This window comes from Erithacus rubecula (assembly GCF_903797595.1).
Source record: "Erithacus rubecula genome assembly, chromosome: Z".
NCBI classification, from domain to species: Eukaryota; Metazoa; Chordata; class Aves; order Passeriformes; family Muscicapidae; genus Erithacus; species Erithacus rubecula.
Genome location: NC_136661.1, coordinates 6124466 through 6151252, shown reverse-complemented (window position 1 = coordinate 6151252; position 26787 = coordinate 6124466). Strand labels below are relative to the sequence as shown.

General features: G+C 39.4%; 1 protein-coding gene across 1 annotated transcript; it reads right to left on the bottom strand.

The window, feature by feature from the left end:
- Positions 1 to 5957: 5957 nt before the first annotated feature.
- Positions 5958 to 24732, bottom strand: ERMP1 (endoplasmic reticulum metallopeptidase 1). The gene is made up of 15 exons (XM_079330017.1): positions 24373 to 24732; positions 23471 to 23772; positions 20261 to 20388; positions 19825 to 19930; positions 18811 to 18957; positions 17079 to 17171; positions 15516 to 15728; positions 14139 to 14359; positions 11280 to 11454; positions 10543 to 10733; positions 9765 to 9917; positions 9089 to 9291; positions 8275 to 8390; positions 7609 to 7772; positions 5958 to 6484 (listed from the first exon to the last, which is right to left on the bottom strand). The coding sequence occupies exons 1-15, from the start codon at positions 24651 to 24653 to the stop codon at positions 6320 to 6322; spliced, it is 2658 nt and encodes an 885-aa protein (XP_079186143.1). The 5' UTR covers positions 24654 to 24732; the 3' UTR covers positions 5958 to 6319.
- Positions 24733 to 26787: the final 2055 nt, after the last annotated feature.

Sequence of the window (26787 nt, the reverse complement as noted above, 5' to 3'; positions counted from 1 at the left end):
TTTTTCTGTGGTTCTGTGGTAATGATATAAGTCAAACCGATCTTGGCCAGCGTTGTGCTGTTCAGGTTTTGGATCTGTGCAAGTAAAACATACATTAACTGATATATTAACATTCTTAATATTCATATCTTACTACTGTGCTACTGTTGTTTAGCAGGTATATCTTTTTAGTTGTGAAATTCTAGAAGTTTGTACTTCTTTAGTAGTAATTCTTTCTATGCAAATCTTACGTGCTAATTTTGTATTTTGATTTCACTGCTGTTATACTTGTAATTAAAAGACAAATGTATTCAATTTTACTTGAAGTTACTCCTGTGAAAAATAACTATTTCTGACTTCAAGCCATTCAGGTAGGCCATCTTAGAGGGACAAAGCTCTCAGAGAAACCACCTGATGAAGATTGTTTTTTATACTCCTGCAGCTTGTTTTTTAATGAAGGATGGAGGAATCAAATCTTTACCTTATTAGTGCATCTTTGAATTTATGTCCACCTGCTGCTGTGAAAAGAGATGTTGTGGGTCTAGGTGGCGAGGGTGTGGTAGCAAGGGTGGCTGTGTCAGACAGAGCCAGTTCCAACAGACACAGGGAAACCTGTCAGCCAAGCTAGTACCTCCTCTCTTTAATGTATTTAACGAGGGGTAAAAAATGCTGTGGGAGATGAATGAGGAAGAGTCCTGCAGGCAGCCAGGCCCATAAAGGAGGAGCAGGAGGAGGTATTCCAGGTACTGGAACAGAGATTCCCTGCAGCCTGTGGCTCTGTGCACATTAAATTATATACTAACAGTCTTGCTGTTAGCCTGTTAGTGCTGTTCAGCAGCTCAATCCTTTTAGACAATGGGGAAGCAGGCTCTCCACCTGCAACCCACTGTGGAGCACGCTGGAGCAGATACCCACAGCAGCAGCCTTGGAGCACCCACTCTAAGCAGGTGGATGGGTGAAACCTGAAGGAAGCTGCAGCCCAAAGAACCCACACAACAGCAGGTTTCTGGCAAGAACTGAGGCCCACGGGGGCTCCATGCTGTAACAGTCTCTTCCTGAAGGACTGCCCCAGCAAGAGGAGCCACGTTGTAGTTTATGAGAGACTGTATCCCGTGGAGTGGACCCCATGCTGGAGCAGGGCAATAAGGAGAGGAAGCGGAGACTGGCCATGACTTGACCCTTAACTCACCATACCTAGTTCTTCTACACCACTGTGAGAGAGAAGGTAGAAGAGTGGATCTGGGATAAAAAGGGCAGTTGGGGAAATGTGTTCTATTATCATATTTTAATTAGCAATAAATTAATTTCCCCAAGTCCAGTTTGTTCACCTGTTGTGGATACCAGTGAGTAATGCCACTGTCTCAACCCGTGAATTTTCTCATCCCATTTCCTCCTCCTGGTCTGCTGAGGGGAGGGTGTCAGAGGGCAGTTTGGTAGGTACCCACCAGCTAGCCAGGGTTAACCCACCACAAAAGATTTATTCACCTATAAATCTGCACTCTTTAACTAAAGATAGGAAAAATTGGCCACTTAACAATTGAGGATCAATATTTTCCATCTTGTTGGAATTCCTACATGTTGACACTCTTTTCACTGTGTGTATCCAGCTCACATAAAACTGTCTGATGTCAGATTTCCTCCTTCTCAACAATTAGCTTATCATCAAGTTTTCCTGATCTGTTTCTCATCCTGTGCAAAAGTGCCTCAGAAAAACAGGAACAATACACTGAATTCTTTGCTGCCAATTTAACAGATCCTTTCACACTGGGTGTACTTGCAAAACTGCTTCAATCAAGTCACATTTCTGAAAGTAATTTCTCACAATCACTTTTGTCAACCCAGGTAAGCTAATTTTTCCTCAGCATGTTTTAGGTCAAAGAAACCAGTTCAAATGGTTTTAGAGCCAAACTGTCTCTAAGCAACAGGTCTGAGACAGACTGTTATGTAAGCAGAAATACCTGAATTCATACTATAGCCAGAACTTGTACAAAAGAGGTCCTTTTCATAATAAACAGGGGAGAAGTTGTCTATGGCTATAATGATATTATAAAAGATGATGGGTAACTTGCTGAGGGTGATAAGCTGTTTCAAACTGAAGGATGGATTTTCCACAAGGGGGAACATAAAAGCTACAGGCAGCTTACTGTCTCAGCTTGGTTTCCTATCCTAGAGCTGAACACTGTTTGAAGTACTCTAGTAGGCAGTGACAGGAATGGCAGCATAGGGTGAATGGTCTAAGTTACCCCAGTGTTCAAGCAGAGAAAAGAGAGATACAAACTTGAGTATTCTGTTTATCACTGGCCCCTGAAATAGGAAAACTTCTTTGGCCTACTTTTTCAGAGAGCACTGAGAAAAAACTTAAAAGTCTACAGCTGGAGCCTGAAGCTACTATACAGCAGATACAAGGTACCTAACTACTCTTTCCTTATTTTATCAAGTTGTTTCCTATCCAAAAAACTCCAAACTCCCCAAAAAAACTCAACAAACAAAAGAATAAAACAAAAAAAACCCCAAACAATACAAAACAAGAACCTATAAACAAAACGAAACCTAAAACATCCAAGACCAACCAACCACTCCCTCTTCTGGAAAAACATCCCAAATGAACTCTGCATGGTTGACTTTCTAAGATGGTTGTTTAAATTTATCTCTACATTTACTGGCTTTGAAGCTTCTATTTGTTCCACTCTCAGAACAGAGTCAAAGAACTGTTCCTTTTTAGATTAATTACTGATAGATTTTAGGACAGATTCCTTCAGCTATCTAAAACTGAATTAAAAAAAAAAAAAAGTTTGCTAAGGACCACTGATGCTTGACATCCTGCTTGAAATACAGACAGCAGTGTCTAGAGCTCCCTAAACTGGCTTGTACTTCCTGCTCAAGACTGCTTTAATGCTTAGCATGTTCTCAAGCTGCACCCACAGTTCTGATGGAACCATGAAGAGCTGCAACCCAACAGAACCTCTTCCACAGTGAACAGGGGAGCCTGGCTAATTTCTAGGATCAATTTATCCCCCAATACTGACAGGGATTTTCATGAAGGCTGAGAATGCATGTTCTGTCTTCAAAATGGAAGCCACAGTTACATAAACTGACACTAACCACAGAACATAGGTTTACTGATGTTGCATGCCTTGCATTCTCCACCAAGACCACATACCAAGTTCTGAAATGGGTCACCATGCAGGCCCCTTCCACGTAATTACCAAAAGTCAGATTATGTTTAGGCCTCATAGAGTGAAAAGAACAGCTTTGCCATGCAGACAAACTGTTCTCCAGCTAAGTCCCACCTGCTACAAACTGCTCTGCACAGACTTGTAAGATCTTGTCTCTGGTTAGTGTTTTTCCAGGACTGCAATCCAACCCAGACCAACATGTTAAAGACAGGTCTTGTTACCACAGAACAGCCCCACTCAGCTCAACAGTCTGTTTGTGTATAACTGAAATTTTCCCCTGTTCACTGCACCTATCCCAACACTTTCTTTCTTCAAATGCATACTTCTACTTGACAGGCAATCCTGAAGGTATGGTGGCACACTGTAAGGATGCACTATATTGTATAACCACAACATACAGAGGCCTCCTTTGCTTAAACTGATGAAGTGCTTAGTACTCAACTTCAGAAATACGTATTTTAACAGAGAACATAGTAGATTACTAAAGCCATCAAAATGAGATAAAAATAGAAGAAAGCAATTCAGAAAATGCGGTGGATGTAAATTGTTGCAGATGACCACAAGTTTATTCTAATCAACTGTTTACTGCCTCCACTAAGAATAAATGTTTCTACTCTATGCCCTTGTATCCTAATCCCTTGTATCCTTGAAGTTACCAGCTGCTTGCACTTATTTCATACACTTCAAAGTAAGTCACACAATGCTTTTTTAGGAGAAATAGTAAACCACAGCAGCAGACGACTTACCTGCTTGTACTTGAATAGGGAAGCAAACACAAACAGCAAATTTTTCCATGCTCCTTTTTTTCCTTAGATGAACAATAAATTTGGTCTCAACCATCAATTTTGCAAATAATACTTAGCTTGCCTACCAGTGACTCCCCTGAATCACATCTTATCTCAAAACCACCTTCCTCTCCAGGAAACCAGCCAGAACTCCCATTTTAACTTTTCTCAACTCAGATGATTTTTGCATTCTTTGGCCAAGCTTATTTTCCACCACTGTAACACCAGCTGTCTAACCCAGCACCTCTTAGTAGTATTTCTACTGCAAGCTCAAGTAAAACATTAGTGCAATGAATGAAAAGAACTTAAATATATAGCCTTTAATCATGCTAAAAATCAAGTGCCACCAATCAAGTTTTGCTTTTATTTACAAAGACAGAAAATTGCAACAAACCATACACACCTCATAATTAAATTATTCAACAAGGATTAAATCCTGAGATAGCAGAAGTTATTGCTTCACTTAAAGTTTCAGAAATTGCCAACAACAGGCATTTCTATATTTTTGGCTCCCAGTATGAATTCTTCACACAGCACTTTCAAAGCTTTAAATCATAGGCAAAATACAAAAACCAAAACTGAGGATGATGGTAAATATCAGTGCAGCTTTAGTTCACTAGCTGTGCATCAGCTAGAGTACAGTACAACACATTCCTTGAGATTCAAGACACAGGAGTTTTAGTTTATAACTCTTATCTTTAAATCACTAGTAGCACTTTTAAATAATACAGGGATTGTACTTTCAAATCAGATACAATCAAATGAGCAATAATTAAAGCACACTAATGTATAAACCCACAGGTTTTAAGATACTGATGGCCAGTTCATTATGATTACAGTAATTAAACCTCTTACCCTGACTGAGTTGACAATCTTTGTTAATGTTCCTTGCAACCAATGACACTGGTTCTTTCCACTATTACACACAGAAAAATCCAAAGGAAAAACACCTGACTGGAGAGTTGTTATCCATCACAGCTCACACAAATTAACTGTCACACAATTTTCTTTTATGTGCTCTGCAACCTTACCAGTACCAGCATGTTTCTACTTGAAATGATGATGCTTGCACAAAATCTGCTCTGCATGATATTAGGTAATACTCATGAGATTAAAAAAAAAACCACTTAAATTTGTAGCGTGGTATTGATATAGCCAAATGTTTTATATATAATAAAAAAACCCCATGAAGTTCCTTCAAATATGCCAAGTTCTTTGAATTTCAGAAATTACTCTTAACTATTAACCACTGCACTAAAAAAACCCAAAAATCTGGTAAGTATAAAAAAAAAAGAGATCAATATCTTCTGATTTCAAAGCTTGTCAATTAAAATTGGAAAATACTCTAAAACACTTACAGTCATTTATAAAATCCATCCTATGAAAATAAGAGCAACCCAGAATATTAGACATATTTTCAAGATTACTCTTTTAGGTACTTTTCCTTATGAAATCTTATTTTCAAAACAGTAAAATGTATTAACAAGTGCAATACTGACAAACTACCAAAAATTTCTCCAGAGGAGATACCAAAATTAGCCAATTCTAATAAATTGGAAGGTAACTTAAAATTTAGAGTAGATTAATTATAAGACACCCACTTACAGGAGTATGGACTTTGGACTCACACATATGAGTGAGAAGTCACATATTCATGTGCTGATAGTGAAAGATCCCAATAGGAACAAAATCACAAGGTAGTTAGGTTGAACTTAGCCACTCATGCTGTGACACCAAAGAGACAAGAAAAGGGGTAGAACTAGAGTTTTTTAACAGAAACACAATTTGGATAAACAATTACCACATTCCATCATAATATTGATTTCTCTGCATTGTGCATTTCCCAAGGACTCAATGCAACCTACATGAGTACCAGAGCTTTCAGTGAACTTCATCCAGTGACACAAGTAATGCTCAGGACTTTGCCTCCTCTGCCCTGCTCCCGCAGGAACAAACATGTTATAGCTGGAGATCAAACTTGAACAGGACGGATAGGATTGGCAGGTGATACTCCATGTATCAGTGAATGTATGGTTTTATTTTATGCAGCATCAAAATAATCCCATGAAGCCCTTCCATTACAATTGCCACCATTTATTATGCTAATATTACTTTGTCAAGTGCAGTTTTCATTTTAAGAAACCCACTAGCCCAATGGTCACTTCAGTGGAAGAGCCAAGGTGAACTGCATTCAGAAAAGTATAATTATATCCCCAAGATAGTAGTAGTCTTTAAACAGTCAAACTGCCAAAGAAACACCATTTGTTGAAGTATTTTAAATTCTTGCTGAAGTCTCTGGCATCTTGTTAGAAAGTGCTTGCCACAAGGGCATTCTGCATCAGAGGTAACCCTATCAGCCCTGCAGCATTGTCGTCAAAATTAAAAGACAAAAAGATCGTAAGTACAGGACCAGCCAGAAGAAAACGTCCAGTTTGGAAGCCTCTCCAGTAAGGCATAGAGTTGAGGTGACTTTTGATCTTCCCCAAAAAAGTAATGTGCTGCTATGGCAAGGGAGACTATTCCATCAGAATGGTTTTCTGGGGCCTGAAAGTGAGAAAAGGATAACATAGTCTTTATGATTGTTCATGACTTTTCAACATGGGATCAATTCAGATGCACTTTTCTACAGACTGTACCTATGCAGCAAAATCCATCCTGCAGTTCTCTCTCCTCTATGTTTAAACACTTCCTATCTTCAGTATACCAGTCTGATTACATTATGAGTTCAATTTGAAAAGAACTGGCAACCAGATGTTTAGATCACAGTGCCTCTAATGCATTACACAGCTTCCACAAGCTCCAACTTCAATGTTTGTATCTGTCTGTTTTGCTGGCAAATCAAGATATGGACTCCAACACAGTACTCACACTGATCCTTCTATGGCAAATCCTGAGGATATACAGCCCCATTTGCCTAGCTCTGCCTCTATAACTCTTGCAAGGCTTGTTACACTGGAGACTCCAGTCTGCCTTATCTGCCTTAATAATCCTTTGAGGATTATTTTGTTTAGACTGACTGGTGCAGGAAGGAAAAAGAGACTTTCTGAACTTTCAAACATACTTGTAATATTTACTCAAGGAATAAGACACTGTTAAACCTACAGTAAAAACAAACAGGTCTGCAAAAATTATTCCTTTGCAAGTTAGAAGGGTGGGGAGGCAGATCATAAATCCCACTGAAACAGCATAGCTGGAAGCAAGGCTGAAAATAATGTAAAAGAAAATTTAGAAAACAAAGCTTTTACAACTTTCTTCAGCTTCAAGACAGATAAATTTTCCACCGATTTCCCAAAACCATGCAAACAAGGGAAGAGAAAGAAAATTATTTATAATAATAAAAATCAACTCTGAAATAAGAGTAGTAAAGATAAAACTTCAAGAACTGTGAGGTTAAGATCAGAGATAATCCAAACTTTTGATCAAAGACGATGCAGACAAGAAAAGTATTTTTCCCTTGGCTGCTTGTCAAGTTGGCAGGTTATGCATGGAAAACACATGGGAGATGATCTACAAAGCTGACATATTAAAAGAGGGATACCAGAATTTAGATCTAGCAAATAAAGCAAAGCTTTCATAAGTTACTGTGACATTTTTCACACAGGAACGCAGCCATGGTGGGAAGGGGATGTTCCAAGGCACCACCAGGTTTCCAGCAGTGCCACACTCACCGTCAGCTCCACCCAGAAGTGCCAGGGAGCTGCCTGCAGCCCGCGGGAGTAGAACACAAAGTAGTCTCCCCCCAGGCTGGCGACCGGCATTCCATCGCCGAGGGACCAGCGGGACAGCGCGGAGCCCGCGCGCGGCCGCGCGTACAGCGACATGTGGCTCGGGCCTGCGGGACAGAGACGCGGCCGCACCATCAGCAACCGCTGCTTCCCCGCCCAACGCCACGGCAACCGCCAGACACTACTCGCGTCTTCCAAAGCATGACAGAAACGTCTGCTCTACAAAAGATGCTTCAGTTTTTTCTAAGCATTGGGATAAGTGAGATGATGATGTAATAGAGGAATACAGGACATTTTATAATAATAAATATAATAGAGTCTTATACATACTAACACATAAAATGCTACAAGATTCAGTTTAAAAAGCACCTGCTGTAGAACAATCAAGACTTACTCAGGACAGAAAAGGCTATCAGTCCCAGAAATAAGAAGTGCAAGATACCACTCACAGTTTCTAGTGTGCTATGAAACTGAATTACTTCATGATAATCTCAAAAAGCTCACTATCTTGGGAATGGTACTAGAACCTGCAGTACTGGAGTCAAAGCCTGATTTATTATGGGCATAAAAATGAAAACAAATCATAAGCCAGAATCTTCAGTTACTCACCAGATACTTCAAAGCTTAACCTCACAGAGTTCCATGGCATCAGCTGCTTGGACAGAAGTTTAAACTGAATCGGACTTCTTGGCAAAATTTCTGGAGCAGGAAGATACCAGTTTTTCCTGTGGAGAAACAAAAGTTGCAAGTTATCATCAATGCAACACCCTGAGGTACTAAACATCAGAAGACATTTCCTTATAGTACAGCTGATTGTGCTGCTACTACATGAAATATTCAAAAGGGGTTGATTCCAACAGAAGGCAGGTAAAATCAGCTTGTGGCCAGATAAATATTTAAAGGGCATATTAACAGAAAAAAGTCACCACTGTATTAATTCATTACCTTCATCTGCCTTAAATTATATAACAAATGAGTGAGAATATTTTCATCTTGAAACAGCCAAACTTTTGATCTCAAGATTCTTGAGGTGTTAGAAATAGCCACAGCAGCTGGTTTCCTCCTGTGGAGACCTGCTACTCTAGACATCCTCTGCTGTCAGCTATGATGAAGGAAGGGAAGAAGGGAGGAGACATATATCCTCCTACTCTGAACTGCCCTTCAGGAGACCCTTCACCTTTTTCTCCACTGGTGCTTACATCTATTTCCATCACATCAACTTCTACAGACCCTGCAGCACACCCATAAATCTCTTGCAGAGACTGTAGCAGAAGACACAGTACCCAAGCAGAAGTTTGTCTTCTGAAGAGGAACTTTTAGACCAAGATGATTGTTAGTTTTTCTTCCCTTAAATAAATGAAATTCTATAAGTGACCCTTGACTTTGTAGTGAAGTGCTCAAGCAAAGCAGAGCTCATACGAACCGAAACATGAAATGCACTGGCAGAATCCAAGGAAGGCCACAGAAGGGAGCCTGCTCCTCACATGAAGTTCTAATGGTGTCATTGATTTCAGGTACATGGGGAGTTATGTGAGATATTCCATTATAATCAAACCCATTAATCCATATACCAGAGTCACTTTTAACCACATTTCCATCTAGATCATGAAATCTTCTGCTCGTGTGCTAGAAGAAAAAAAAAACACAGAAAGAAATTGGAGCCTCTGGTGTTTGCAAATGTCAGAGGTGATTCTGAAACATTCTTCGTGTGAATCCTTAAGGTCTACTGCATTTTCAGTAGGCCTTTCAGCACTGAACACTGAATACACATCTGAGTATTTATGAATATAAATGCAAGAATTACTCACATAAGAAACATACCACAGAAACACAATCAGAAGATGACTGCTTCAGCCCATGGCAAACCACAGTCACTTTTTAAATCTGAATTGCTTACACAATTCGCCCACTTAAAACTCCCTACGATGTCCTACTCTTCTGACACAGATGAGTACACTGAGAGTGAACTAGAGAAACATTACTAATTGTTTCAAACCCAGGAATAATCACCAGAGCTTTTAAACCAAGAAAGAAAGGGAATATTAAACCTTGAAAAAACCAAACACTTCTGCAACCAAAAGAGGCAGAACTTTTCTTACCTGGAGAAAGACTCGCTTAGGCTTTGGATTAGCTGCATCAGAACTGTAAGGAAAGAAGATTCCACTACAAACGAGAATCAGAGTAACTACAAACACAGTAGTTAAAGTTACTAGCGTCGTTTTTGTACTTTTGACAAGGTAAATGAAGTTAATCTAGAGAATAAAAAAACAGTCCAGTTACAAAACTGCAATACTTACATCTAAGACATCACTTGTATAATTCTAAAATTCAATTACAGAACTGAGGATACATTGCAAGTACCACTTCATACAAGACACTTCTTTTTAATCTTAGTACTTAAAATCAGGACTTTTAGGATTATCTATTTTATAAAAAAGGAATAAAGCAAGTGCTTTCTGGAGGTTTTCAAACTTTCCTGTTTTTAAAATATCTACAAACAAAAAAATCCCACCCAGCAGAATCTTTCCAGGTTTTATGGCAGCAGAAAAAGCTCACAAATCCGAGTACTCTTTCTGAAGTTTGTAAATGTATTGTTCAGTCATATATTGCATCTAAAACAAATCTCTGCTCAAAATTCAGCATTACATTTTGTATTTACATCAGTTTTACATCAGATCATAGAACAATATAAGCTCTGCTTCTGTTTTCTTTGACTAACACAAACCTTGGAATCTTTGGCATATGTTCTAGAACTTTCCTGTAACATTCAAGATACTGTCAAATTATCGCTAACTTCTAGTATTAACCAAAAAAGCCATCTTATTCTAAAGTACAAAGAAAGTTTAAGGGCTTTAAACATTTACAAATTATACTTACAAAATAGGAAGACAGGATCATAGTGAAGATCACAATAAATCCTGCTAACACCATGTCTGGTGGAATTTCTGAACCACTTCGTCCCATGACAGGTGTAAACATTTCAAACACAGTCCAACTAAGATACAGCATATACAGATAGGGAACAAACATTCCCAGCATGTACATCATAATAAACTTTATTGTGGCACCTGTACAGAACAGGAAAAAAAACAAAAGACAAAAAAGTAAAAGCTTAAAAGGACATAAACACACAGCTTTACTGATAGAATAAAGCAAGGACATACTGCTGCAAGGCCCAATACACAGTACTGGTCCTCACCTCTGACATGGATATGGAAAGGAGATCTCATTTTGCACAGCCAACACCAGTATAATTTTCAAAACCACCACAAAATTTATCTTGTAATACAAAAAAAGTTCAATCAGGTTTTCTGTCCCAAGCATTCTTTAAATACTACAATATTTTTATGAACCTTCACTGTTCATCAATATTCTGATCACTTATTAATACACTCACATATTGGTCTTTTAGCCTGAGACATGGGATGTTTTTCAGTGTATTTTTTTAAACCTTCTTACACTTTCAAACTATCTTTAGTTCAAGAACACTTTTTGCATTACAAAAATGTGACTTAATTTTGACTACTCAAAGTCAATGTTTGCCATTTCTTTTGCTTAAATAAGAATAAGAATATAAGTTTTGAAACACAACTCCTGCCCCTGAAAACCCATACCTTTTTGGCTGAATTCCTTGTGGATCATCAGCTTAGTGAGTAAAGGAAATGCTACCCATAAGATACAAATGAATGCTGAACAAAGGCCCATTCGAGTCATCACAGCCAATGCTATTGACCAAATCATCAACGAGGCATCAAAAAAAACATCTCCCAGGTACTGCTCATTCACATTCTGTAACAAAAAGAAGTAAATACATTTCATTACTGTGCACATTCCAGAGATCACATCTCATGAGAACACATAGAAAAATCCATATTCCTTGTATACAAATTTTTTCCTTGGGCAAAACAATTTGACAAGCAACATCTCACCATTCTCTTATGATACAGAAATATCCAGGACAGTGTATTTTTTATTAGTTAGTTTTCTAAACCTGCTGACATAACTTGAAAAACAGATTACACTGATTGGGGAAGAAGAACGTACAAATGACAACACAAAAGAATACACAAGGCAAAAAGGGCCTTTTTTAAAAAAATGTAACACAGCACACTAAAAAATTATGCAATATTTATGGGTCAAAAAAATTATCTGGACCTCCTGAGAGCGTAAAGTTGTTTTTGAACAGCTGTTAACAGACTTCTTACACAAGCACTGTTATTAGTGCACAAATATTATACTGGTGCCTTTTTAGGTCATGCCACAAGCTGTCACTTCAGAAGGATGCTCATTAAAATATGTTATCTGTTTTGAACAAATGACATCATAGGGAAAACAACAAACCAAATATGTTTCAGGGAGAAAACAAGAATAAATTTAACCATCAAAAATGTGATTTGCTTTGGGTTTGGAGGTTTCTTTATGTTACATGGGCAATGCTGCAATGTTTTCAGTGCACTATTCTTAACTGCAAATCCTGCAAGTAGCAAGAGGGACTGCTTACAGGAACAATGGTTATCAGAAAGCACCTACTTCAGTTTCGGGTGAGAAGAAAAAGAAGGAGGAGAGTGAAGAAACATACACATTGCCAAACCTATTTCAAAACATAAATCTTATCAACTCACAAGTTGTTGAGCCACAAACAGGCACTGATACCCAAGGAAGAGACTGGCTTCCAAAATTTTTATGCAACTTTTAAGTCAAACACAAGTTACAGAAGCAAATTAACTGCATGTTGTGGTGCAAGCTACAGCATGCGACACTTTTGATTTTCAGAAGTTTGATCTGATTAGGCAATCGGCAGGCTGAAGTGGATCCAGAAACTGAAACGTCTTAACAGCTAATGAAAGTATCAGCCAGTTCATCCAGAAGACTGGAAAACAGGAACATTGCATCTATTTCATCTTTTCCACAAAGGGTAACTTGGTAACATGCATGCACCAGTTAACACTCCCCTTCCCCAAAAAAGATTTTAAAACTTCATTTCAGACAAAGACATGATGGTTCCACTTAGAAATTTTAATACAATCAAATGGCCCCAAGTTATTCAAACTTTTTCAAACATTTGTATTTAGCTGACAACTAAGCCTTCCTAAATTCCTTTGTCCAAAATCCACCCAAAAGGCTGAGACAGCAAGATGAATGACTAATTACTACTGCAGCTAAAACCTCAACCTAGCAGGGCTAGCAGGAGTAGTAAACTTCTGCCCTGGAAGAGTGCCATCCATCAGACACTTCAAGACTATTTGTAATTGACACAAAACCATATGGTTATGATCTATAATTATTAAATTATTATACAAATTAAATCACACTGATTAGTACATAAAAAAGAATCCTAAGCAAAACAGGTACACAGACAGTAATCACGACACATGACAGCAATGGAAAAGTAACACACACCAAAACCTCACTGAGCCTTGCAGGGGCTTAAATGAGTTTCACCTATTGCAGGAACAGAGACAACAAAGAGCTCTGTTCTATCTCCAGCTGTGATCAAGACAACTATAAATCACAATAATAATGGAATTGAAAATAATAATGGAATGGAAAATACCTTTGAGATGATTTGATCTAAGCCTTGCACTGCCAAGGCCACTGGTAAATCACGTCCCTAGGTATCTTTTAAATACCTCCAGGGATGGTGACCTAACGCTTTCCCCAGGGCAGTCTGCTCCAGAACTTGGTAACCCTTTACATAAAGAAATGTCTCTTAATTTGAACCTTCCATGGCATAACTTGAGGCCATTTCCTCTTGTCCTGTTGCTGGTTGTCTGGAAGAAGAGACCAACTCCCACCTGGCTACAATCTCCTTTCAAGCAGTGGTAGGGAGTGATCAGGTCCTCCTGAGCCTCCTTTCCTCCAGCCTGAACAACCTCATCTGCCTCAGCTGCTCCATGCAGAACTTGTGCTCCACACCCTTCCCCAGCACCTTCCCTCTGGACATGCTCCAGCACCTCTGTCCTTCTTGTACTGAGGGGCCCAGAACTGAATACAGGATTTGAGGTGTGGCCTCCCCAGTGCTGAGTCCAGGGGGACAATCCCTGCCCTGCTCCTGCTGCCCACACTATTGCTGGGACAGGCCAGGATGCCATTGGCCTTCTTGGCCACCTGGGCACTGCTGGCTCATGTTCAGCTGCTCTCAGCAGCACCCCCAGGTCCTTTTCCTGTGGCAGCTTTGCAACCACTCTGCCCCAGCCTGTGGCACTGCCTAGGGTGGTTGTGATCTAAGTCACAAAGGCTCCTGTCTTTTGTCTGAAACATCTCCTAAAGGTCAAAGCTGCCTTAAATCACATAGCTCTTACCTCTCTGATTTAGCAGAACAATCCCTACATTTAAATGAAGCAATTTTTTACAGCAACATTTTAAATACTGAAAACTTTTTGCTTTTTTTTTTTAACGCAGATCAAAAGGTAAGTCTTCCACAGATTAAACACCTCATTGCTCTTCAACAATAACAACAAAGTCTTGCCTACCTTGTAGAAGAACTTTTTGGCTAGCATGTGCACAAGAATGAGCATAGCTGCTGCTGCAGTGCCATAGAGAGACACAGAAACATAGAAATGGGTGTACCAAGAAAGAGCCCGTCCAATGATGGAGACAAACATTGCCACCATGAGAACTGCCACCAGTGTGCACACCCAGCTCGCCAGGGTTATGCCAAATGCAGTCAGTAACTTCTTCAGGTTATTAATAGCTGTGAAGAACAAAAAAGAAGTTTCATTCAACACTTGTTTATTCTACTGCAGCCTATCATAAAAATTTTAATCATTCCATAGTGTAACTACTTCAATAATCAAAAGGAGTCCCCAGTGAAGATATCTTAATGGCACAGTTTGCATCACTTAGCCTGCTTCTTTGCGTGTCTATTTGCACACATACCTGTTGCAAGGTTTATTCACAGAATACTGATGTATTTTGCAGATTACAGCTTTCTTGACAGCAAAAAATTTAGTAGGGAATGAAGCCATCATTTCACTTTTAAGTATACAAAAATATCCAACAAGAAACCCAACAAAAAACAACAACAAAACCTCCAAACCAAAATACAAATTCCCCTCAACAAAATACTAAACCAAATCGAACAAACAAACTAACAACAAAAAAAAAAGTCCCTCTTCTCCTTCCCCCAATAAACCCCAACAACAACAAAAAATTTGAGCTTTTTTTATCGTAACATTTTCTTACTCCAAAACTGTTTCCTGGATTTTGAGGACAAGATGGGTGTTTTCTTAAGTTCTTTTTTTTTAAACAGGCACATTGCTACACATATGAAGGAGGTCCAAATAGATTAAAGTTGGTTTACACTCCCTATTAAGCACTGCTATCACTTTCCCCACTTTTATTTTACTTGGTTCTGTCTACAGACAGGTGTTGAAGAAACAGAGTTCTGACACCACATCTGAACTAACAAAAAAAATTATATGGATACTAGGCAATTTTTTTTTAAATTCCCAGGTCTTTAAAAGATTTAATTTTAATCTTCATGAAACTATAAGAGACAAAATCATGATTCATAAATGCTGGACATCTAGGCCTATCATATTTTTTCACCATTACAAATACTCAGATGCAAGATTTAAACACAAAGCAACTCCTACAGCATGCTGCACACCTAAAATTTATTTCTGAAGTTCAACTAACCAGATGCTGTAATGGCCTGAACACTTTTTCACCTGCATTTTTGCATTGAGTAATTGCTATGTGTAAAGTGTCATGCAATTTAAAAAAAACCCCAAAGAATAATAATAAAAAACCCAACAACAACAACAGAAACAAACAACCAACCAACCAAACCAAAAAAACAAACCAAAACAAAACCCCCAAAAAACCTAAAAATCACCTAGACTTACCTCTGGGTTTTGGCTGTAATACTTTTTTGCTTAAATAAAAAAAAGCAACAGCTGCTGTAATGTAGTTCATAATTGTGCCAACACGAGCAGGGTAAGCCAGGACAAATAAACCAAGTATATCAAAGAACACAACATTTCCATGTCGATACTCAAAAGACTTTGCCAACTTTTCTGATGTAGCTAGGTATTTTAGGACAGCTAGAATATTATCACCTAATAAAAGAGCAGATGCACATTATAATAATTTAAAAGTTGGTAAATTACCACACAGCATTATTAATACAACCATTTTGAAAAATTCTATGGAAATATTCTCAATGAAGACATGAATACATAAATTATTGTTCTCAAACTGGTATTTGACACTACGTGTCATAAGTTATTTATCCAGATGTCAAAATAAGTATATTTGGGAAGACTCTTGCACTTAGACACCATAGCAGTAAAGGCAACAGTCAGGCTTTCAGACCATAAACTCTTTACTTCTGATATTTAGCACTGGACCTGAAGGCTAACCCATACAAGAGTTCATAATTTCCTGATCTTCCTCCTCTTCCCACCACTAACCCCTCCAGGTTTCCATGACTATGAATTACCTGCCTTTCTCTCCCTATAGGACTGTAAAGACAAGGACACTATTTTCCTTTGTAGCCTCCAGGTATCAATCATCCTTTCCTTTTATAAAGTACAGCCAAAACACAGGTAACCAAATGAAAACAATTATTCTCAGCTTTCATTTTGCTTTTATTAGACCATTAGAAGTGCGTAATGGCTGTGAATTCTGTTTTGGTTTTGATTTTGTTTTTTTTAATCTGTGCTATATTTAGCAAAGTTCTACATAAAACCACCACGACTATTAAAATCATCTTTCCAACAGGAATTTAAAGGTGTTATTTCCTGTCCTGCAGGTAATTTTGTGCAACAAAGTATTTAAAACCCTTATTTATGCTGATCATCTAAGATGGCTTCTATGTAAACTTGAAGAGTAAATAATCAAAATCCTGGAGGCATTTAGGATTATGCTAGCTTTTCCTGTGAAATTAAAGGTCTTCATAATTTTCTTTACCACAGTCTGTCACAACCTGTTCTAGAAAATAAATTATGCTTACCCAGTCTGTATGCTACCACATTACCTTTGACCGACGTCCATTCTAATACAAAAACCTCTGTTGGCAGATCAGTCTTTATACCACCAACCCAACAAAAAGCTCCCAATCAGAAACATTAACTAATAATGGCACTTAGTAAGATAAAAGGAACACAAAATGCTGAACAACCAGATACTACTGGATAGACAATAACTTTGATTAGAAAGTAACTGTGGAATCTAATTAACATCACTGGATACTGATAAAGTTTATCTTCCCAAGCTGACCAAATATATTTTCTTTTTTATTTAAAAGGCCTGTATTCAGTTAATTCTTTGTTCTTGAGAACATAACCAATATGTAATAAATGTGTAATTAAAATTATTAATTTACCACTACAGCAGTCTTACAGCAAAATGAAAAAGCAGCTCCAATACTACTCTTTGGTAAATTACTGAATTCTTAAAATACCCACCTGCTCTCTGAATAGAGTCCGTCAAAATTCTGTCTGATGTGTCATATTCTGTATGGTAAATGTACCCATTTTCAATAAAAGCCAAATCTATTCCTACAAAAAGAGGAGCAGCATTTTTAAAATCTACGCACTCCTAAAACCCCAAAACAAATATGTGAAAGCCTCCATACACTTCACAGAAAATTCTACTCTACTTTGTAACTCAGTCATTATCCTTAGAGATGAACAAAATAGTCTTCTTTGCAGAAGGAAAACTAACTGACTTCCAGCATCTTTAAGAGAGAATAGCTTTAAAACATTTTAAAGTATCTGTCCTTTCACAGGTACTGATTTCCATGACATCTGTATGCAACTGGAGAAACACATGAAAAGATCAGATCATCTTAGCTTCAGAAAAGGCGTACAAGGTGCTTGTCAAATATTTACTTGCAACACTTCAATAAATGCTCATGCTGAAAAGTAATGAAAAGCAGCACTGTGAAACTAGAGAGCACCTTCTCAAAATACCAGGTGTGCTCTTTGTACTTCCAATGTGTAAACAATTTTTCAGAGAGCTGGTCTGAAAATGCTTCATTTCGAAGTCCAAATAATTTGTTCAAACAAACAAAAGTATTTACCAAAACCCAAAGGTTATTCTGCTTCATTAGTTATACATTCAGTGTATCCCATTCAGCTGCATATGCAAAAAGCATGGTACCTGCAATCTGAATTCTCAGAATTTCTGGCAAATTAGGTCTCAATTCTGAGGAACAAACCAGTTTTTTAACTTAATTTTTTTTACTGGTTTATAAAAAAATGCCCAGAGGTCAGTCAGAAATCATTTACCATCCAGGTAGGATTCTGAACAAAGAAAACATTGTACAAAATCAACTATTTTATTTTCAGACAAGGAGCGTACTTCAGAACAGTACAGAATATGCCAGAACACCTGCTTTGTACTAACAATTAATTTAAAAATATAATTTTTCTTGAAAGTGACTCCAATGACAATCTGTCCTGGACAACAAGGACTTTACAGAAGTTTACATACAGTCTTTTGAACTGTGTTCACACTGAGTGAACATTTCACATTTCTTTCCCACTGTTCATTCTCCACAGAAAGGATAGCAACCTGTAAACAGATTAGCAAAACTAAAAAGCTTCTGTCCTGCCCTTGATTATGGAAAAACACAAACAAAACCCACCAAACCCCTCCCAAAACCAACAACCAAATCCCCCAAAACAAAACAATGCCACCAGTAAGGGGAAAAAAAACAATCCACAAGAACCAAACAAAAGCAACAAAAACCCCAACAACAACCAAAAAATCCCCAACGACACAAAACCTAAGGGTAATGAAAATGCATTAATGACTATGTCACTAGCTATAATGATGATTTTGATTTATCCATTAGATACAGACATTTCATTCCTGCAAGCAGGTTATTACCATCACGTACCAAAATGTTTCTAAACAGAGTATTTAATAGAGTATTGCTGATTCCTGGAATATTTTCCTGATTTTCAGTAAACTTTTTTACCATGCAGTTTCTTTCTTGAAAATACCAGCTGTACATCTCTAGCAAACTATATGACAAACTCAACCTAAAGACTCTTTCCTTAGGAAAAGAACAGGGAAATTCCCTCCCAGTGTGACAGACCGACTAAATTTGAGGATGTTCACACAGTCAACCACACAACAGTATCCTTGTCATAAATGTAAAGTGTATTGATGTGCCTTTTGATAACATACCTGGAACATTGCCAAAATCCCTGTAGATACGGAAGTCAGTATCTGCTGGGATAATGCCACTCTGAAATATCTCCTGTGCCACCACAGAGGCAAAGGGATGTTTGGCAGCAACTACATATGCTTGCACCAACCAAGGGTTCTCAGGTCCTAACAAAAGATGAGCAGAAAATTCACAGCAAATATTTGTTAAACTTCAGTTAGGATAGGCATACTCATGGTAACAAATAATGCAAAGGAACTCACTGGAGATTTAACACTGTTACCCCATAGAGCATATAGTAAGTACAATTGTATTGGATGAATGACTCACACTTGAGAGAACGAATTAGCAACACCTGGGGGAAAAAAAACCAAGTCACTGTTGCCTCCCATGTTCAGCGACAGAGCAGATAAGCCATGTCCCAAAAAGACACAGCATTAATGGGTCTTTTTAGCCAAGCTTCCAATCCATCATGTATGCATCACACATCAATAGTGTTGTTTAGAAAAAGCCTCTCCCCTTGAAGCACTCAGTGCAAGTAAACAGCTAAGCAGCTTCAGCAGTACAAGTCCACAGTCCAGCTAGGATGGGGCACAAGTCTAACAATAGCCTACAAAACACAGAAGTTTTGCTGCTTCCTGATCATGAGACGAAGTTCTAATGCCAACATCTTCCTGCAAAGATTTTAAAAGAATTGTTGTGAAAAATAAATAGAAAATATGAAAGTATGAGCATTAAGATATATGTACTATCCAAATGTTTTTCTCCTTTTTATCTTGATGTAAAAGGGAAACACAACTTCTATTATTTTGCCCTTCACAGACTCCCCACCTATGAAGCAACTTCTGTGGCAGTGCTTTAGATTGTAACTATCTAAAGACTGAGAACAACTTAAATGCTACACAGAACTGGGGAAAAGGCACAGAGGTTCTCTTGTCTTCTTCTTGTGAGTAATTTTCAATACTCCTTCAAGTCTGCATCATTTATTATCAAATTATCCTAGTGTAGAAATTGGATACAATGCAAGCTCATACCTGTTTGAAAAACAAGTTCTTTTCCTCCTACACCTGCTGCCTCCAGGTTAATAAAAGCTCTGATTGACTTAGCCCACTCATGTTGTGTAATGAAGCCATGACTAGCCTTGATGGGAAAACAAAAAAATATAGGTCAAATATGTATCAGACAAGCCTAAATGTTATTTTCCATCATTCAAGACTGCACGTAATTCAAGACTGCACAAGGCAGATTACACAAAAAGATGCAGAAAATGCAAGTCTTCTACTTAAACTAATACAGACAACATTCTTAATCCAACTGTATTTTTACCTTTGAAATCATATACATATTCCTTAGAAAGGACAGGTAATTAAATAATATTTCAAGAGATATAACACAAGCCATATCTTTCATTTGTTAAGAGTTTTAATACACTGTTTTGATGTATAATTTATAATTATGCCACATTCTTACCTGCAAAATATTTTCTTCTGCACCATTAAATAGGAATATGACAGCATGCTGCAGGGACTCTGATGATTTTGAAAGCGTGTTAAGTATTTCAAGCATCACTGCACAGCTAACAGCATCATCACTGGCACCTTAAAATAATCAGCAAAATAATAAGGTTTACAACAAATGCACAGATTTGCAACAAAAACAAAAGAGAAAAAATGGTTCATGCTATTTCAGTCACTTAATATAACCGCAGTACAATTGCGTTAAGCTTCAGAATGTTTTCTGGTACTGCTTGTACCCTCTGTTTATATTAGTTGAAAGCAACAGCTGAAGGAAAAATGATGTTCAGAAGTTGAGCAAGTGAATTACAAGACACCAGATCAAACACTGCGGTTCAAGAAAAGCACTCTAACCAGATTACTAGTAAAGCAATGTGATCGTTATCTACTTTCCTAAATAGAACATGAATAAATAAGGATGTAATTTTCATTCATTTTCACTTCACAGTACTCAAATTTTAAAAAATAAACGTTCCCACACAAGTCATCCTTAAAGCATTCTACACCATTACAATGCATTCAATTAGGAGGATAAAACCTTAAAGTAACATAAAGCTAAGGAAGTACCAGAACACCTTTAAAAGCCTTCATAAGGTATACATTATAATAAAAGATTTTCTGATCACATGCTTTACACAACCCTTCCTTCTCTGCAGAAACCCCTTTCACTCTAATCTCTGTTCTCCCTGAGTTTGTCATCCAACATTACAATTTCACACCTCCCACGTCTCACTGTTTTTTATCTTGATTAACAATCTATCTCTTAGTCAAGGTCTCCCATTTTCCCACTTCACTCACTCTGGTGCAAGCTATAGCACCTCCCTATCCCACTCTAACAAATAATATTTGGAAGAAAACAGAAATTTAAACCTCATCCCTTTTGTCCTCAGTTGCACACGTTGCTGACAAGCACTGAGACGCTGACAATAGTGTGTTCAGGCCTCGGCATGCTATTTAGGTACACTTGTTAGCTGCTCAAAATATTCCATTTAAACATTAGAAAAACAGAGTAACTTTTCCAAAGCTTGTCATCAGGCAAAACTTAAGAAGCATCTGCTGTGAAAAGTGCATATTCCTAATATAAACATAAATCTTTGTCTAGATTTTAGCTTTAGTTTACTGCACGGAATAAAGAAATTTGAAATTTTTCCAAAATACCTATCCTATTTCTCAGAAATTATGGCCTTTATTCTGACAAAAGCATTCTATAGATCCCCACCCAACTACCTGATTTAAAGCCTTGATTGTTGCAGGTTTTCACTAATTTCACAGAATATCACAGAACATTCTGAGTTGGAAGGGACCTTAATTGCTACCCAAATTTATCAGAAGTCTGCTCTTAACCACACTGAGTTCTTTCATTTAAAATGCTATATTGAAAACTCACCAGATGCGTATAGTTTACAGTCAGGTTAGTCATTTATCTGCCTTGCTGCAAGGCTAAGAAAAATTCAGGTTGTTGGCTTCAAGAGTCATACAGATTTACATCTGATAAAAGCAGCCATGTTGCCATAGACTATTACAGAAACTTGCAGAGAAAATACACCCCAACACCTCACACACAATAAAGCTGACAGGAGGTTGTAACAGACTTTACAGCAGATATCAGTAACCTAAGAAGACCACATCACGTCTGCAAAGCCCCCTTTTTTTGTAATGCAAAAACAGGCTGTAAGGAAACAGCTAAAAGAAATACAGAAGAGAAAACGAGGTTCTTGCTTAGGTAATGTGCAAGTGGCATACTAAGAAAATGAATGGCAGGGCAGCTCCATGATGCTATAAAGGGATAGGCTGCTTTATGATGAAGAACAAACACACAGGCCAATTTCTAGTTCCTCTGCAGATTTCTGTAAAAGCCTAACTAACCATTCTTATTTTTTTGGCACTTCAGTGCAAGGTTGGTGAAATATTTTAGTGTCTGAGTAACTGTAAAGAAAATAATTGATGTAAACATAATCCTGATTTATAATCCACAGAAACTGACACACAATTTACACAGGACATTAATTTGAAAACAATTTTTAATTATCATAATACTATGCATGTGAAATATTCTAAGTCTAGATAGACTATACATACAGTAATTAGCATCTCTGCAGTTCCTTAACCATACAGCATGTATAATAACCCTGCATTTATTAAGCTTAATTTATAAACTCACGTTGTACAAATATGATTGAGGAGAAAGAGTTCTGTATACTATTTACGGAAAGAAAAAAGGCAGGACTCCAGCAAAAGCTTAGTTTCTCTAGCTCATACTCAACCATTTCCTTAATAATGAAGACTAGTCACATGTGCTAAAGAACAAAAGGTTCACCACCAAAAAAGTAAAATAGTGCGTGGGATTGTAAATGAAGCAACTCCAGTAAAAGCTGCACCGTTGGTGAGTGCTATCTGTGGGTGTTTTTCAACTGCAGTAACAGGCACACACCTGTGGCTGTGTGTTACAACAAACTTTGTCTTTTATATCCTTACCTTCCCAGCTTTGTTAAACCCACAAATTTAAAAGTAGTTTACACCCTTATGCTGCAATAACAATTTAACAGGATTAGATTTTAAAAATACAGAGGAACAAAAACAAGAGAGTATGCAACAGTGACAGTCAAACTAGTAGTAAAAGATGTATGCACTACCAAGGCAACAGTACCCCAGCCTTTGATCACTACAGTCTTTTGAGACAGAAGCTTTGAATGTGCAAAGAAAAAATTCTGGCATATCTTAAGCATATCAGACTGAAAATCTGAGGTACCAGCAAAAGGACGGGAAACCAGACTCGTTAGTGGGGGCGGGCAAAGTCTCTGGCACAAAGCATCTTGTGAAAGTAAAACCAGGATTAAATCAGTACGGAAGTATGAGAAGACTTGGATGATGGGTGGAAACAGCACATGAACTATATGCATAAGCAATGAATTACAAGGGTAGATACAACCAAACTTCCCAGAAATCTAAATAAGCATCTGTAAACGGCTGCCTACCAGAAAGTGAGCGTGAAATCCTGAGTTTAACAGGATCAACCTGTCACTCTAAACAATGAATTTCACTGAGACCAAGTTGGCTAGTTGACACATGTATTATTCAAACGTGGCTACTTGGTAGGAGAAATCCATGAGCCAAGCTCTGTGGCTCATGTAACACACAGAAACATGGAACAAACACACAGACCTACCTGGGGTATTTGGTACGGAATCAAAGTGACAATTGGATAACACTGCATGCTCAGCTCCATTGCGAGGCTCCAGCTTCACTACCACATTGGTGATGTTTGCATAGTAACTAGTAAAGCCTCCTAAAAAGTCTATGCTGAAGGAGCCCGTGGGTCTCTGTATGTCTACAGATATCTTATGAGCACCCGTGCTTTCTCTTTCTATTCCCCTAATTTGTTCTAAGAGGTAGTTAACTGCAAGAACTTCATTTTCTGGACTTCCAACTGTTCTGGGCCCAATTGCTGTAATGTTGTCAAGATACTCCCTGTAAGACATAAATTAAAACTTAAGCATCAATACATTCAACATTTAGTATACAACTTATCTACAACTCTAACATTTTTGTACATGGCTCTATTTCAAAACTCAAGGTAAGCAAAAGAGGCCAGTTAGATGGTAACTTGTAATGGGGATCTATGCCTGATCCTTTACTCAGGACTCCGTATCTTAACTATGATATTAAGCCATTGTACTGGTTTTCTGGTCCGAGAATATCAATTCAAAAATAAACAAAAGCATGGAGAAGCTAAAGATTTTACCTTCAGAGAGGTTCAGTATATGCATACATGCCCTTTTATGAATGTCTGAAAAAGCACACCTTTATCAAAACATACACCTGAGGTTAACACTCTAAAACTGAAATTACAGTTATAGTTTCAGTCTTCCCGAAGTCCCGGCGACACAAAAACTAAAAATCTGTAAAGCAGCTTTCCGAGACACGGAGCACTACACGAGACTACCAGAACTAAACTACGGGGGACGCGCTGCTCCATCGGCTCCGAGCTCTGCCAGGGCAGGGCACGGCACGACTCCTCTGCCGGGGCCGGCACCCAGCTCGGCCGCGTCCCCCGGCTCCCCGCCGTACCTGGCGCGGGCGGCGCTGAAGTCGCGGGGCCCGTCGGCGGCGGGCGGGCGGCTCAGCAGCTGCCGGTGCGACACCTGCGCCAGCGCCCGCAGCCCCAGCAGGTACAGCAGCACCAGCGGCGCCCCCCGCGCCTCGGGCAGCGGCAGCAGCGGCCGCCGCCCGCCCCGCTTCTTCCCGCCCGTGCCGCGGTCGCCGTCCTCCCGCGGCGGCGGCTGGCGGCGGTCGCGCTGTGAGGCGGTAGCGCGGAGCCGCCACCCGCCCGTGTCCCCGCCGCGCTCCATGGCCGCGCCGTGCGCCCGCCCGCCCGCCGCGCAGCCGCCGTACGGGCCCGGGCCCGGGTCAGAGCGCGGCCCGGCCCGGCCCCGCCCGCCGCTCACGTGGACCCGCAGCGGGCCCGGCCCCGGCCCCGGCCCCGCCCGCCCCGCGCTCGCCTGGCCTTGGAACGAGCCGACGGAACCTGGTCCAGGATTCCTGCCCGAGCAGGGTCATCCCACAGCGCATGGCACGGGATTTGTCCGTACTGTTCTTCAATGTCCCCAGGGGGGAGACTCCACAGCTTCTCTGGGCACTCTGTTCCAGTGCTCACCTGCAGTGCATTGCCTGCACAGTAAAGTTCTTCCTCATGTTCGGGTAGAACTTCCTGGGCATCATTTTCAGCCCGTTGTCCTCTTGTCTTGTGTCCTCTTGTCCTGTTGCTCACAATCCGAGAAGAGCCTGGTCCATCGACTTGGCACCCTCCCTCCAGAGACTTACAGACACTGATAACGTCACCTTGCAGTCATGTTTTCTTGAAGCCAAACCAGCCCAGCTCTGGCAGCCTTTCCTTGCAAAAGAGATGCTCCCAGTCTTTAGTTACCTTTGTTGCTCTCTCCGGGAGCTCCTTGTCTCTGTCGTCCTCAGGAGCCCGCGGCTGGGCCTGTCTGGCTGCTGGCTGGGGCTGGGATCCCTCAGCAGAGCTGCCTGCGGAGAGCAGTGGCCTGGCAGTGAAGGCCTGGGTCCTCTATCCAGCCACAGCTCCGGGGTGAGCATCTTCCTGCACCTGACCAAAAGCTGCCCTGTGCGTTATGTGCTGCATCGCCTTGCAAAGGTATGCAAGGCTTTCCTAGTTTCCTGCTTCATTTAGTTGTTTTGGTTGGTTGGTTGGTTGGTTGGTTGGTTGGTTGGTTGGTTGGTTTTGTTTTCTTTAAAACACTAAGGAAAGTTCATAGAAGTAACAGTGGTGTCATGCAGAGAAGCAGCAAAGTGCCGCAACCGTACCTGTAACCCTAAAAAACATGAGATAACAGCACCGGGGGTTCTTGCAGGGTTTCCTGCTCCACTGTATTATATCTTTGGCATTTCGTAGCTGTAGCAGCCCCAGAGTGGAGCTCAGGTAGGCTGGGGAATAGAGCAATAGAGCCAGGAGGTGCTAGTGGATAGTGGCTTCCCGTGAACTCATGCCAGGGAGCCCCACGAGGATGGGCCGAGCAGTGGCGAGAACATCACTCATGCAGCACTCCACACTGCTCTCCTGGGGAGAGAGCACTTCTGCCTGCCCTCACACTGTCTTTGCATCATAGCACCTGATCGTGCCCATTTTCCCAATCTCTATCATACTGTTTTCGAGTGTTCTTCACCATTTTTTGAAGATAGTCTAAAGGATACTTTTTTTTTGCTGCTTTGTGATGTAATCTGGAAACAAAATTGTAATGATCTAGAGAAATGGCAATTTCAATTAATCCAGTGGTGCACTGCTGGATTCAATAAATCCACTGAACACTGCTGCTTTCTACCCTGCTCTTGTTGTCAACTGAAAACTAATAGGATTTGCAATACTCTTTGAAATAAAAGAGTCTGAAAAAAGTGGTGGACTGAAAGGTGATGACTATGCTCTCTGCACACATCAGATTCTTTAGGAAATTTCCACACTCAGGCTTGGCAAGTTTTCTCATTTGCTTTAATACATCCTCAGTACAAACAAGATTATTGATGACAATTTATGATTTACAACTCCAAATTATGCTACAACCCACTAAAATAGTTCTAGGCTGAGAAATTTGGTTTATTCTGTTTTGTGCAGTTTTGTCTTCCTTTCTTCTTTTGTCTCATTTACCTACGTTACCTCTCTCTTCACAAGCAGGCAAACATACTTACAGATTAGGTTGTCAAAAGTAGATTTTACATTAGAAACTACTATCGAAAATTCCAATGTAATTTTTTTTTCTTAAAAATACCAGCACAGTATTCATGCAGTGAAAGACTTGCAACACAAATAACAAAACAAAAAAATCATGTGTGAGCCCCCAATATGGAATGGAAACTACCCTTTGATAATGCCATATTAATAAACTTTATGATGTTAATGTAGTATTATTAATATACATAGGAAAATATGTTTTTTAAGAAAGATGGGCCTGCTGTTGAGTGTAGGTCTCT